Source organism: Thermobia domestica, chromosome 2 (assembly GCF_964235325.1).
Source record: "Thermobia domestica chromosome 2, izTheDome1.hap1.1, whole genome shotgun sequence".
In the NCBI taxonomy this organism is placed as follows: Eukaryota; Metazoa; Arthropoda; class Insecta; order Zygentoma; family Lepismatidae; genus Thermobia; species Thermobia domestica.
Window position 1 is genome coordinate 236,993,841 of NC_137455.1, and position 14,233 is coordinate 237,008,073.

The 14,233-nt window shown below is 36.1% G+C and overlaps 1 protein-coding gene across 3 annotated transcripts in view; it reads right to left on the reverse strand.

The window, feature by feature from the left end:
• The window catches only part of SsRbeta (signal sequence receptor beta), a 126,632-nt gene that overhangs the window by 90,802 nt on the left and 21,597 nt on the right, over nt 1-14,233 (reverse strand). For all 3 annotated transcript variants that reach the window (XM_081748522.1, XM_081748521.1, XM_081748520.1), the window contains exon 2: nt 8,140-8,509. In XM_081748522.1, the coding sequence (XP_081604648.1) occupies nt 8,140-8,508 (369 nt within the window). In that variant the 5' untranslated portion in view covers nt 8,509. The remainder of the gene's footprint in view (nt 1-8,139; nt 8,510-14,233) is intronic.

Consider the following 14,233-nt stretch of genomic DNA (forward strand, 5'->3'; position numbering starts at 1 on the left):
CTTTGCCCTTTGTCGGCTGTCTATAGAAATAGCTGTCATACTCCCTGGAATTGTTGATTCTCGGCTGGGACAGTCACTTCCTCTCCGTCGTGAACCTCAGTGTTAGATTCGACAAACAAAAATAAACTTGAAGACAGTAAATGTAAAAAGACAACAGCAGCAGTAGTTTGTATTAAAAATTTGGAACGAACAAAAATATTGTATCTAAATAACGTATTTGTGTTAAATGTACTTTATCATAATAAGAAGTTCTATATTGTTCTCGTATAAGATGCTATAAATGCTCTACTTTGTAATAAAACTAAAAATAATGTCTTTGAAAGATGGTATTAGACTTGGCAAAAATTGGTTTTGTGGGGTCAATGTAATAATTTCATACATACAATATTTTTATTCAATTTTCAGACATTAGTGTATTGGTAATATACAACGTGTACAGTACATGTAATCAGTGTACAATATTAAGATATTTTATTGATAATTGCTTTTTGGATGCGCTAACTTCAAGCATATAATCATTCTATTCTTTTCTATAATGTAATTAATTATAAATGTGTACACAGAGTATAAATGTTGTTTGACAATAGTAAGGTATTTTGTTGGGAAAAAATGCTTTTTGTAGGATCGTTTTAATTTCAGATATATATATAGTTTCGTTTTCATAAAGTAATTAATATAAATGTATCAACAGTATAAATGTCGTTAGTGTTAGAAATGTAGTGAAATATTTCGTTGATAATTGTTTTTTGTAGAATCATTTGAATTTTAACCTTATAGTCATTCAATGGGGTTTCATAGTCTAATGATTAGAGCGTTCGACTCCTGATCGCCTAGTTCTAGGTTCGATTCCCTGCTAGAATACTCAAATTATTTGCGTCTGCCCATCGTCGTGAGGCAAGCTGGGTAGCCATGTGATTAAAAGACATGACAGTCTATATAATTAATATAAAAATATACACAGTACAAATGTTGTTTGACAGTAGTGAGGTATTTCGTTGATAATTTATTTTTGTAAGATGTATACTATTTTTATAATGGTAGAATGTGTGTATACTATTTACAAGATGTAGACCTATACATTTCTTTGTATAGACTTTTATAATGTATAATGAATTTTTATAATCAAGCGCGAAAGTTTAAAAACCTTACAATGGGCGAATCTTGCCACAAAAGCGAGATGTACTCGTAGAAAGATTAATAATAATAATAATAATAATAATAATAATAATAATAATAATAATAATAATGGAAGGAATGAAGACGTACTAAAGGAAGCTAGTAAAGGACGACATATCATGAAGATAATAGGAAAGAGAAGAAAGAGCATGCTTACCTATCTTATTCGACACTCAGATCGGACACCGTGTTGATAGAGGAAAAGGCAGAAGAAAAACCAGGAAGTGGAAGACTAAGGATACAAAAATCTATAAGTTTTACGTCCCACAGTTATGGCTGGTAGGTTAAAGGAGCTAGTGATGTTGAGAAATGAAGGAAATGGTGGAATGCAGAAAGTGGAAGGAAACGGGAGAACCCCGAAATGAAATGAAATCTTTGAGTTTTACGTCCCACGGTTATGCCGGTTAGGCTAAAGGAGACGGTGATGATGAGTAATGAATGAAATGGTGGAATGAAGAAAGTGGGAGGAAACGGGAGAACCCCGAGAAAACCCACGCACACGGTGTTTGTCCACCACAAAGTTCACTTGGCGAGGGCTGGGATTGAACCCGGGACCCCAAGCACCGAAATGAAATGAAATCTAAGTTTTACGTCCCACGGTTATGCCGGTTAGGCTAAAGGAGACGGGGGAGAACCCCGAGAAAACCCCCCACACATGGAGTTTGTCCTCCAGAAAGTTCACTTGGTGCGAGCTGAGATCGAAATAAGTACGCCATGGATTAGAGGTGAACGCTCTACCACTGAGCCAACGCGGCCCGACCAAGGATAAATGCAGTAACGAAGAAGAGACCTTATCAAATTATAAAACAGCTCTCCCAGGGGAAAGAAAAGTTTTAAAATTTCCTTCTTGCCCATCAACCTATGATTGAAGTGAGAAAGATTATTATTATCAGTGGCGTATTTACGATTTTGTTTCGGGGGGCTTTGCCTGAAAAATATGAAAATTCTGCAAGATAATATATATTCATATACTTTACTATAGTAAGTAAGATTTCAGAGGGGCTTAAGCCTGGAAGCCCCCCTAAATACACCACTGATGATGATGATTATTATTATTATTATATCGAGAATGTACTTCTGGGTTTCCTCCTAAAAAAAAATACACACACTATTTCCAACTATAGTTATCTTACTTTTTACAAATTTGTCTAATTCAATATTGGTTTAAATAGTAGTTTTCAAGCTACGAGTTCTTTGACTAACTGAATAGTGCACGCCCCTTCTGGCTCACTCTCCACTATTTAACATTAAATTTCAGGTGTCTCGATATATTTGCATAAGTTTATTATTTCTAAAATAAACATTACGTACAAGGTCTATTCAAATTGATATCAAGTTTTTCTGACATGTGTATATTACGCATATCTTTCTTAATTTGCATTACTCACATTACCCCAGAGAACGAACAAATTTTAGAGTTCTGGTTTGAACTTCTCTTACAATAATAAGCAAATATACGAGGAACAAATTTACCATTATTGACGATGCGGAGGGGAGGAGATTTATGGACTAGGAAGGAATGTGTGCGGGTGCAGAGCAGAGGTCTGCACGAGCCGGAACTTTCGGCCCGGCCCGTGGATTTACAATATGAGGCCCGACCCAAGTCCGAAATATATTTTAGCATTTAGGCTCGAGCCTGGACTGAGCTCTGTGATAATCAAATGAGCCCGAATTACAGAAACTTAATTATTAATGCAAAATTGTATTTTTATTTACAGCAATTCGAGGTTTGATTTTGCAGTTATGTTTTAAAAGTCCTCCAGAAAGAAAGGTGCAATTTGTATCGTTTTACACAATATTTACAAAGTTAGGCCAGAAAAAGTCCGAGAAATATGGTTGTATATTTAAAAATTCACAGCCCGAACCGAGGGGCGTCATTTAGGGAGCAGGGAGAGGCATTTGCCCCTTTGAGATTTATATAGATTTTATCAATAGAATAGTAGTAAGTCAGTGAAAAACGCGAAATTTTACATATATCAAGGGGTCTTGCCCCCCAAGCCAAGTCTGAAATGACGCTACTGCCCGAACCCCTCCCGGGCCCGAAGTGATGCATGCTTTGTAGGCCCGAGCACGTGCAGGCCTCTAGTGCAGAGGCGTTTCAAGTGGTGGGCGACTGCCCACGGCCTTGCATCTTTAGGGACCTCGCAAAGACCAACGAACCTAAAACGATTTGGCACTCATTTTTGTCGATGCAACAATAGAAACAAATATGAATTCGGACTTATTTACAGAAAAATAATACATAAGGCTTCAAACTAACTTTTCATCTATTCGTATATATTAGATCGCTAGCATACGAGACAGGCGGCGAGTTTATTTTAAGATTGCAATAATGAATGTGTATAAGTCTTTATCGTTGAGATGAATTGTTTTCGATATATTTTATTATAATTAGCAATTTTTAAAAATGGGGGCAGGAAGGATTCGTAAACCTTACTTGCCTTGCTGTGCAGATGGTATCGTCAAAATCAATACTGGATAGTGAAAGTGTAAGTGTAAAGGCTAATATGAAACAGAGAAACAAAAGAGACCTTCTTCAGAAGGGAATTGGGAGGGGAGGGGAAGAGAGTACAATACTGTAACACTTGAAATGCGTCTTGATCTGTATACTTCAACAAACTTTTCTTATTAGATTACGCAATTTCTAGTTTCTTACTCCGATTATTCAAAGTATTCAAATGTTCTCGGAGGGAGTAACCGCCCCTCCCTTTAATCCGTCCGTGGTGTCATTCAGTTTTGCTTTTTGCTACTAATTCAAAATGCTTTCCGAAACAAGTTGTCTTCTTGTGACTGCAGGGGCTGGAAGAAACAAACAAACCGTGAAAGGAAGAAGTGGTTTTGGGCTCTTACAGTCCAGACCATTCTAACCACTGAGAAGTGAGAATCACAACTTGATTTTTCTGGTAAGAGCGTCCTTTTAAAAACAGCTAACAAGCAAACAGATGGTCAGCCCTCTCCCCTCTGCAGCATACTTTTATTCTCTGTTGCCAAACTTACTGAAGAATATATTACAATTAATCTAACGCATGTAACGTAAATTGGAGACCGTGGTCGGATTTATATGGGTCTTGTGTATTTGTATTAAAAATTTCAAGTCATTACCTGCAATACTTTGTTAGAAATTACCATATTAAATTTTACATGTTATCAAATGGAGAGCTAGAAACCTAAGCGAAGAGGTATCAGATGCCCTTAATGAGTTCTTGAATTTGTTTATCTGCCTGATCTCGAACATGCAGATTTGTTCTGGAACACTACCGATTTAGGGATTCTTATTTTGTGATTGCAGCCTCTTTAATGTCCAATGCCGTCCGGAGTGTATAAAAACATTTTTATATTTGTATAATAACTCGTGAATAACCTGTTTTTGCGACTGGTCTAAATTAGGATTAATATCAAAAACATCAATTTTGAAAATTTTTTATCTATACTTTAAAGAAATGCCAATCTCTTTTCCTGTACAATTTTTATTTTCTTCTAAAGAGCCCGCTTCCAGTGTTGGAAACGATTAATACTGGCACTGGCGTATTTTTCCTTGAAGGTTTTGGACAACTATTTGGATTGGAAATTACATCATGTTGTTTACGTCTAACTTTTGCTCAATAGTTTGTATTTGTCAAGGAAGCCGTGGAGAAACGATACGAAGAAAGATGCAGAATCATCAATTTGTCTTTCTGCTATCACCGGAATAAATGCGTGGAAAAGTGGAACTAACGTAATGCATTTGTCGATAAAAGAGCAAGCTTTTTGTCTTTAAGTATATGAGTGGTATATTGTGATAAAATGTTTTCCTGATTCTTTTCTGGTAATGTTGGCTTTTTATGATTTTTAAATAGAAATATAAGATTCTTTGTTAAATCGATTGTAACATAAGCGTTTAAGCAAGTCTAAAGCAAAAATAACTGGAATACATGATTTCTTCCTCATACGAAAGTAATGAGAGAATGTTGTTTCCCAACTTTGATTGATACCACTGCTACATATTTCAAGGTAGTAATTTTATTTCATGTCTCTTTAACCGCTGTTTTATGCGGCATTAATTGAACATCAGGAAGTAAATATTCGAAAGGCCAGATGGAAATGCCGGTTTCCGGGTCGGCCCTACTCGCTTTTTGGACGTTTAAAATAGGTAGAAGCACAGTACCTATGCTTTCTGCATATTCCGAAGTCCAGTATTTGATTTTCTGTTGTGGATTTTCTTGGAGGTTTTGTGGTGTCCCCTGTTTTCCTCTATACTTCACCCTGTCCTAGTAGTTTTTTTTTTTTTTTTTTTTTTTTTTTTTTTTTTTTTTTGTTTCATCACTTATCCTCTTAATTCCTCTTTCTATTTTGGTTATGCAAACTGGTTTGTACAACTATGAAATAGGGCTCTGCCATTTTATTGATCAGGGAAGAAAAATCGTTTTAAACAGGAGTTTTCTGCTGGTGTGGCGATTCTACGACGTTGAGGTTAGACTTCTGATCTTTCTCTAGTTGTGGTGGTGACAGTGAAGTATGTAATGGCGAAGCGGAAGGGTTATATTGAAAAATAGGATTTTGTCTAGGTACTGCTAAATTGACATTAACTTTATCCTGTAATGATTCAAGAGACTGAGGTAATGCATTTATGTATATGCAAATACAGTGCGCTAATACATATCGAATTATTATTATTATTTGCAATAGAAATGAAAACTGCACCGAAAGCAAATATGTCTATGAGCTTCTTCGTGGCTAAGCGGTTATCGTGCTCACCTTTGGAGTGGGTGAACTTGGTTCGATTCTCGGCGGGAGCTCATGTGGTTCGGATTCCACGTTAATTAGTAGGTACCGTCTCATATAGCTTCGCTGCTGAAAGGGAAGTTAAACTCAAAATCAACTCAACTGAAAATATATGTCTATCAAGTGGCTAGCGCAAATGTCAGTAGTCGAGCAGTAACTGTTATATATTATTATTATTATTATTATTATTGAATAGAATGTGGCAATTAGGTTTTGTTCCCTGAAGTTGGGAAAGTCAACTACAAAATCTCATAGGCAGTTATATAATGCTTATATGAAGCATTGTGTAGCATTTGAGTTTCGCAATACTTCGTAAGGGCAATGAGTCTTTGAAGCATGCCGGTAGGACAGAAAACCGAGAGAACAATGGTGCACATGTAGAAGCCACGAATCAAGTTTTGTCGGTCACCAATTTTTGATTGCAATGATCTCGCTATTCGCTCATTAAATTAACAGTTGAATCTCTCTTGGGAGCAGATGTATGGATTTCATGGAGAGATCGAAGTAGAAAAAAGTCTGTAAGGGTACTATAAATATGTGAAAACAGACGGATAAAAAAATTGTCAAAAAGTGAAGGCACAGATTATTGCTAACCATTCGCATTAAAATTGAAAGCATTGCATATTAGCATAAGCTATAGTTTGTTAAATAGTTACTACGGCTAAAACAGTAAAATAAATAAATTGATTCGATTAGACAAATATATTATAATATTCCAGAGAAACAGAAATTTTAAGTGATACGAGATTACGACGTTCAATAGTATATGAACTAATAGTACATTAGTTCAATAGTATAATCGTATATTTGTGTATTGTTGCTAAATGTTAATGAAAGTAACATGATAATGTCTTAAGCTTTTAAAATCCCTCCCTTGTCAATTCTAAACTTGCTGCTTTTTTTTGTTTTATTGTTTTATATTCTATCTTGTTTTGCAGTATTGTTGCCGTTTAGTACTTCAGTTTCAACGTTATAACAAAAATATTAAATTCGATGGTACGAATAATTAAGTTGATTTTGAGTTTAACACCCCTTTCAGCAGCGAGGCTGAGACGGGACCTACTGATTAACATGGAATCCGAATCACGAGCTCCCGCCGGGAACCCGGGTCTCCCTCCTGATATGAATAATGTATCTTGTTTCGGTGTTTCTTGTAGGCATATAATATTGTTCTCCCACTGGCCTTGTAGCTAGCACGTGCCTCTTTGGTCACATGGTCTCATCGAAGTATTAATAAAATCTTAACTATTATAGTGGTTCGAATTCCACCTTAAACTATGTCTCCGTCTCATACAGTCTCGGTGCTGAAAAACACTAACCTTCGTCGAACACACAAACAGATATAACCCTACTTTAGTCTCGCCGTTCCATTTCAAAATGAAATGAAATCTTACAGTTTAACGTCCCATGATTATGCCCGTTAGGTTAAGGGAGACAATGATTAAGGCAAGTGAATGACGATGGAAGAATTAGTGGAATGAGAATGTGGAAGGAAATGGGAGTACTCCGAGAAAACCCATGGAAACGATGTTGTCCACCACAAACTTCTCCGGAGATTGAATCAATGCGTTATTCCATTTGAAATGAAATGAAATTTCTAGTTTTACGCCCCTTGGTTATACTCTATAGCTTATAATAGACGGGTGATAAATGAGAGTGAATGATTATGAAATAATTTTTGGAAAGAAAATGTGGAAAGAAATTGGAGGACCCAAGAACGTCAACAGCATTAATACATGTGTTTCATTCGTTACCAAGTTAACTAGTGTTTAAAGCAATTGCTGCACAGCAATATAATACATGATGAAAGATTTATCAGACAAAATTTGATTTTTTTTTAACTCTGTCCTAACAAAGATAAAGTATCCAAAATTTGGCTTCCTTTTTTAATTATTGTAAAGGAAGCAGCTTTGACTGCTTATATCTTGCTTTTCATATAGTACATTTAGGTAGTTAGACACCCCCAAAACAATTAAGATTGACATTACAGTTGTTCCTGGGCACACTCACATTATTTCGACTTCAGGTTCACAAACCTTCATGTTCACTTCGTACATTGAAGTCGAGTAAACCCTTGTTTTGAACTCGTGAGCGATGAATTCGTGCACCTTCAATCACATGTATTCTTTTAGATATCCTAAAGTTTTCGAAAAGTAAATATCATAAACGGAGAAGAAAGAAAAAAAGAATTATTCTACTTACTTCGTCGCCATCCTCCGAACTGCGGTAGTTCACCTCTGCTGAAGTGAAATTGAAGTACCCATACTTCTTGGGTCGAACAACAACAACATGTGAAACGTTTGTTCCAGGTGCAATTCTGTCTAATTTCACATTCAACTGTCCACCAACAATGTCAAACGCTTCTGGGTGGAAACTGGTATCACTGAGTTCAACATTAAGAGCTGCACTGTTACCAATATTATACAAAGTGTATTTAACAACAATATCCATAGTCTCAACAAGATATTTGTTAAGTATATGTTTCGAAACAAGTAACCGGGCCACAGACTCCTCTTCATCGCCTCGAGCAATTGCAGTAAACAACAATATTATCCCCATATGAAACTTCATCCTAAAAATAAATAAATAAATACCTACAATAATTACAAATTTAAAACATAATGTTTTCAAGCTTCATTCTTATTTAGATTTTGAAGCCTGAAAGCTTTCTCTATAGCTAAACTGAACTAGTGTAAGTTTCAAATTACAGAAAAACGTCACCTTTTATTGTTTTAGTCTAAACGCACTGATGGTCCGTAATTTGAGAACGAAATGACTGAATACTGTATTTCATACGCTTATATAGTAGATCAAGGTCTACCAACAGACCTTTGATTGAACTCCTTCGACACAGTGTTCTTATTTTTCAGGAAAAATTAAAATTAAATGAAGGACGAAAACAGTTTGTGAAAAAAAAAAAAAAAAAACGAGTATGTTATGAGACTATAGAAACCAATACATGGTCTTATGAAACAACTATTCATAATCTTTCAATACCTTTTGAAGAATATATATATATATATATATTCTCTTGAATTCGGATTCCACACAATCTCGGAGATAAACAGGAAAGAGTGTGAATAACTACTGATTGGATTGTTATAAAATTATCATGTGTTAGGCGCAGATCGCCACTGAAACTGCATTTTTTTTTTTTTTTCAGAATAATGACTGACTGATGAATACACTGCATTCAATAAGTTGCAGGATTATTTCGAAGCAAAATACTTTACAGGAAAAAAAATTACCACGTTAGCTTTCTACGATACATTGAATAACTGCTCTCGAGTACATACGAGTCGCGCGGCACATGTTTTCAGGACCGCACGTAGAAGCTCTGGAAAGCAAGGTAAGCCATCCACTAGAATGCTTTTCAGCGCCGCCATCACATTTTCATTCGTTGTGTTTCTTTATGGGCTGTCAGTATTGACAGAATGGAGTAACGTGCTTCAATTAAATTTTGTTAAATGAGGTAAGACCAAAACTCAAACGAACAGAATCTTGGGAGAAAACATTGGACGTGACTGTCTCAGTCGAAGCAAATTGTACGAATGTTTCACGCATTTTAAGAATTGTCGTGATTCCCTCTGAAAATGATCCTAGTGCCATTTTTTTTTTCTTATTATTGAATCTTTCACTCTAGGAAATCTTTATCCCCTTGTTGGTTTTTGGTTATTTTTAGAGAAAAAGATGATCAAAAGCGAATTAAAAATTGATATCATTGAATGTGATCTCTCAGGATTCCATTCATTTTCATCAAGACTGCCTTATATTCAAAAATCTGACCGGGGCTAAAACTTTCCTAGGAAATTAATATTCCCCTGTCGGTTCCTGGTTACTTCAAAAATAAAGTCAAATGTCACACTTTAAATTAATACCATTCCGTGTTATCTCACTTTGAACAAGACGACACAGTAACCGAAAATTTGATAGGTGGTAAAATTTTCCTAGGAAATTAATACCCCCTCCCGTCAGTTCCTGGTTGCTTCAAAGACAAAGTGAAACTGCATTATAAATTTATATCATTCCGTGTTCTCTCTTAACAGACGCACCAATTTTGGGCAAGGTGGTCTTATATCCGAAACTTTGGTAGAAGGGTAAAATTTTCATATGAAATTAATACCCCCTTGTCGGTTCCTGGTACTTCAAAGGTATATGAATGCTACATTATAAATTGATGTTATTGCATGTTGTCTCTTAGAAGACACACTCACTTCAACAAATATAGCTTTATAACTTTTTTTTTTTTTTTTTTTTTTTTTTTTTTTTTTTTTTAAGAAGTACATTTTTCTAGCAAATTATTACTCCCCTCATCGGTTTCTCGTTATTCCAAAGACAAAAACAAACGCTCTTTCTATAATTTTGTATTATCTCTTAGAAAACACCTTTACTTTGTCCAATTACTATTTTGTATCCAGAAGTCTGACCACATGTTTGCTACTGGTTAATTCAAAGATAGTGTAACATGTTACACTATTAAGCAGTATCAATACGTGTAATCCTTTTGGATACGCAGTCATTTTGGACAAAATGGCTTTTTGTCCGAATATTTTCTTGGGAATAACGAAATTTCCTTAAGAAATTATTCGTTTAGTTTCTGGTAATTTCAAAGACAATGTACGCTATTAATATCAATTTTGCATTATCTCTTACAAAATACATTTATTTTTCCACTCACTTTCCACACTTCCACTCTGTTGGCTACTAGTTACTTTAGAGCCCTGTGTTGTAATATATTTACTATAATGTATTAGGACATGCACTCAGTTTGTGCTGTCAAGTTTTCTATCGAGCTTTTTTTCTGGGGGGGAGGGGGAGTATTTTCTTCCTGTCGGTTTCAAATTATAAGGTACCCAGAAAAATCTGTCACCTTATATCTAAAGTACTCTATTACAATTATGACCATTTCATTATTCTGAACATTCCTGATAATATACAAAATGTGTCCAAAAGTATCGGTATCGGCTTCTTCAGCTTCGGTATCGGTACATCCCTAATTAATAAGAATGACGCAGACAGAATTATAACTTCAGCATTCTAGACAGTTCGGTGGAACTACCCGCAATATCATCTATTGCCTTGTCATAATCGAAATGAAAATCTCTTAAACCGGAGTGATATCATAAATCGCGAAAGTAATCTCAGATCTCTTTCCTCTGGGTTTCAAATTATTTTTCCTGGGCCAAAACACTACACTCTCAACAGTTATATTGTCAGGTCACTATACGTTCGGCTCCCTTTTATATTCCGCGATAGGAAGTGTGTTGGATTTAACTTTTTGCTTCCACCGACGTAACTCTGAACGTAGCATGGCCCACTCTTACTTTATATGGGGCATGAGTCGCAACAAAATTTTAATGAAACGCTAAAAGAGCTTTATGCACGCAGATTACTGCCATCACTGTTCACAAGAATATTAGTTGCACAAACTACGGAAGTACCAGAAGTGGTATGTGGTGATCTGCATGTTATATACATCGTTGGAAAGGTCACACCGAATACACCTTACATGTGAAATATCTAGCTTGAATGGGCCTGTAGAGGGCGTGGAGAACATTTGAAGATCAGAACATGCCCCGAAATACCAGAAAACGTAGACAAAATAGGAAGCTATGATGTAATTGTTTTGAGATGGTGTGTATATATAGGTTTAAAAGGGAGCTGAATACGAATCTGACATTAAATGTTTACAAACCAAAATAACGGATCCAACATGGTGGACACAAATTACAAAAAAGCAAGCTATGGATCTGAAACTGGGTATAGAGATATTCGACGTCGCTATGTATGAATCGGATACCAAAGGTGTAAAATTGAAAATGGCGGACAATATGCAAGACACTGATATGGTATTGAAAGCGGATAGGTAGAGGTTTTCATGGTAGCGGAGTGCCAATCCAATGTTAAAAGTGCAAAATGCAATGTGACGGATCCAATACGGCGGACAAAAAATGCAACGGTACAGAATGGACGTAGTGTCCGTCCTCCGTCTGCATCTCGTCTCGATTTGAAAAAGCACATCGCGGTCTCGAATTAGAGATAAGACCGAGTTTAGATCGAGACTAGTTTCGATGTCGGTACCATGCCTGTTCATGAGTGTATATTTACCATAATAAGGCTCATAAGTGTATACGGCATAATGAGAAACCGAAAAAACAGTTACGGAAGCATAACTATGTTCTAAACTCCAACGCACACATTTCACTGTCGTTGTTCGGATCTTCAGATGCTATCTGCAAATAATCGCAACGTATCCTACAGGCGTCATTCAAACGAGATGTTGCAGATGTAAAGTGTACTAGGTACGAGCTTTTCAACAATATATAACATATGCCGATTCCGGCGTATCTCGGAGGCAGAGAAGGAGCTGGTAGTAGTAAAATAGTTAGTCTATGATTGCAATTATTTGTATTATAAAACTTTCGTGTGTGCTACAAAACCTGTACAATATGCCTCAATTTTGCATGATTGTATAGAAAAAAAAGTACTTCCGGTTTATTATAAAACATCACTTGTCCCTACTCGCCGTTAGATATTTTTCTACTACATGTGTAAAAAAACGTATTTCCGTTCTGTACATATTTTTTTGCAGTTTTCGTCCGCCACACTGAATCCGTCATATTGCATTTTGCACTTTTAACACTGAATTCCTACTCAGCGACCACGGAAACCTCTACCTACGTGCTTTCAGTTCCATAGCGGTGTTGTGCAATTTCTCGTGATATTGGATCCATCATTTTGAATTTTATACTTTTGGTATCAGATTTATACATAGCGACATCAAATATCTCCATATACACAATTTCAGACATAGAGCTTCTTTTGTAATTTATGTCCGCCATTTTGATTTGGAAACATTGTAAACATTTTATGTCAGATTCGTATTCAGCGAACTTTTAAACCTACATATACAACGTCTCAAAACAATTACATCATAGCTTCCCATTTTGTCCAAGTTTTCTGGTGTTTCGGAGCATGTTTTGTTCTGATCTTCAAATGTTCGTCACGACCCCTTCCCATTCAAGCGAGATATTTCACATGTGAGGTGCACTTGGTGTGATCTTTCCAACGATATATAACACACGCAGATCCCCGCGTACTTCTAGTACTTCCTTAGTGAGAAAATAATCGTATATGGCGTACGAAAAACGTAGGTTATATTTGCAAATCCTGTAGTTTTTCGACTTAACGTACAGCAAACGTATAACTCAAAAAGTATATTTCATACGTATTTTCCGTCTAATTGTTCCGAATAAACGTATTTTCCGTACGAACGAAAGAACTGTCTCTAAACGGTCAGGATCTCACATGCAGATGGACGTGTGTAACATACGTATGCACATATAATATACGGAAGACTGTTAGATCTCATACATTCTGCAACGCCATGGTGTAATATTTAAGAGGGAAAAATGGCAGTACGTAGATAGAATGTGGATAACGTATGCTCCGTACTGATTTCTGTAGTAAATATAAGGAATCTGTGTATTTGTACAATATACCGCTGTCTGGATAACAGATTTTTCTCAGTGCACGTTTTCCATATATTTTTCTCTGAACTCCCCACTTTATTAAAATTTTCAATTGGCTCGTGTCTGGGTGGCTATTGCCGCCTAGCCACGTGGGCGACTCCGGCTCTAGATGACGTTCCTTCAAGTTTAGGCTTGAAATGAAACATAAGTTTTGGGGTAGCGTAGGAATATTTATTTTTCTTTCTTTAGCAAAAGTAGAAGGAAAAGAAAGCTTATTAGTAATGTTCGTCGGTACTTTAGGTCCACTGAAACTGAAGTACAATGTAACTCCTCCTCTCCCCATTTCCCTCCTTACATCCAGAAAAATTTATATGAATTAGTTTTAAGGCAAACAAGGGAAGGGGTGTTGTTTTAGATGCTATTTATGTGGATTTGTTGCATTTCTATTAGTGAATGGTAATTGGGTGGTGTAATTTGAGTGTCAGTGCTTGGTATATTAGAAGAGTGCTGCTGTCACTGTTTTCGATTCTCTGATAGTACAAAAAGGGTGTTCAATAATCTTTTCACAGATGGTTATAATATTGTTCTTAGTTGCAATATAATGATTAAATTTTAGTACACATACTTTGATCTTTTGGCTACAAGACCGTCTCACTGAATATAACCTCCATCTGCTGTGACGCATCTCGTATCACGTTATTTTCATGCATTGAATGCACTTTGGTAAAATTAACGTGGCTGATCTTTACACCGTTGTTTCACAGAACAAATGAGTACGTTGTCACTGTCGAACGTTTTTCCTTGCAGGTGGGTCTTCAGATGAC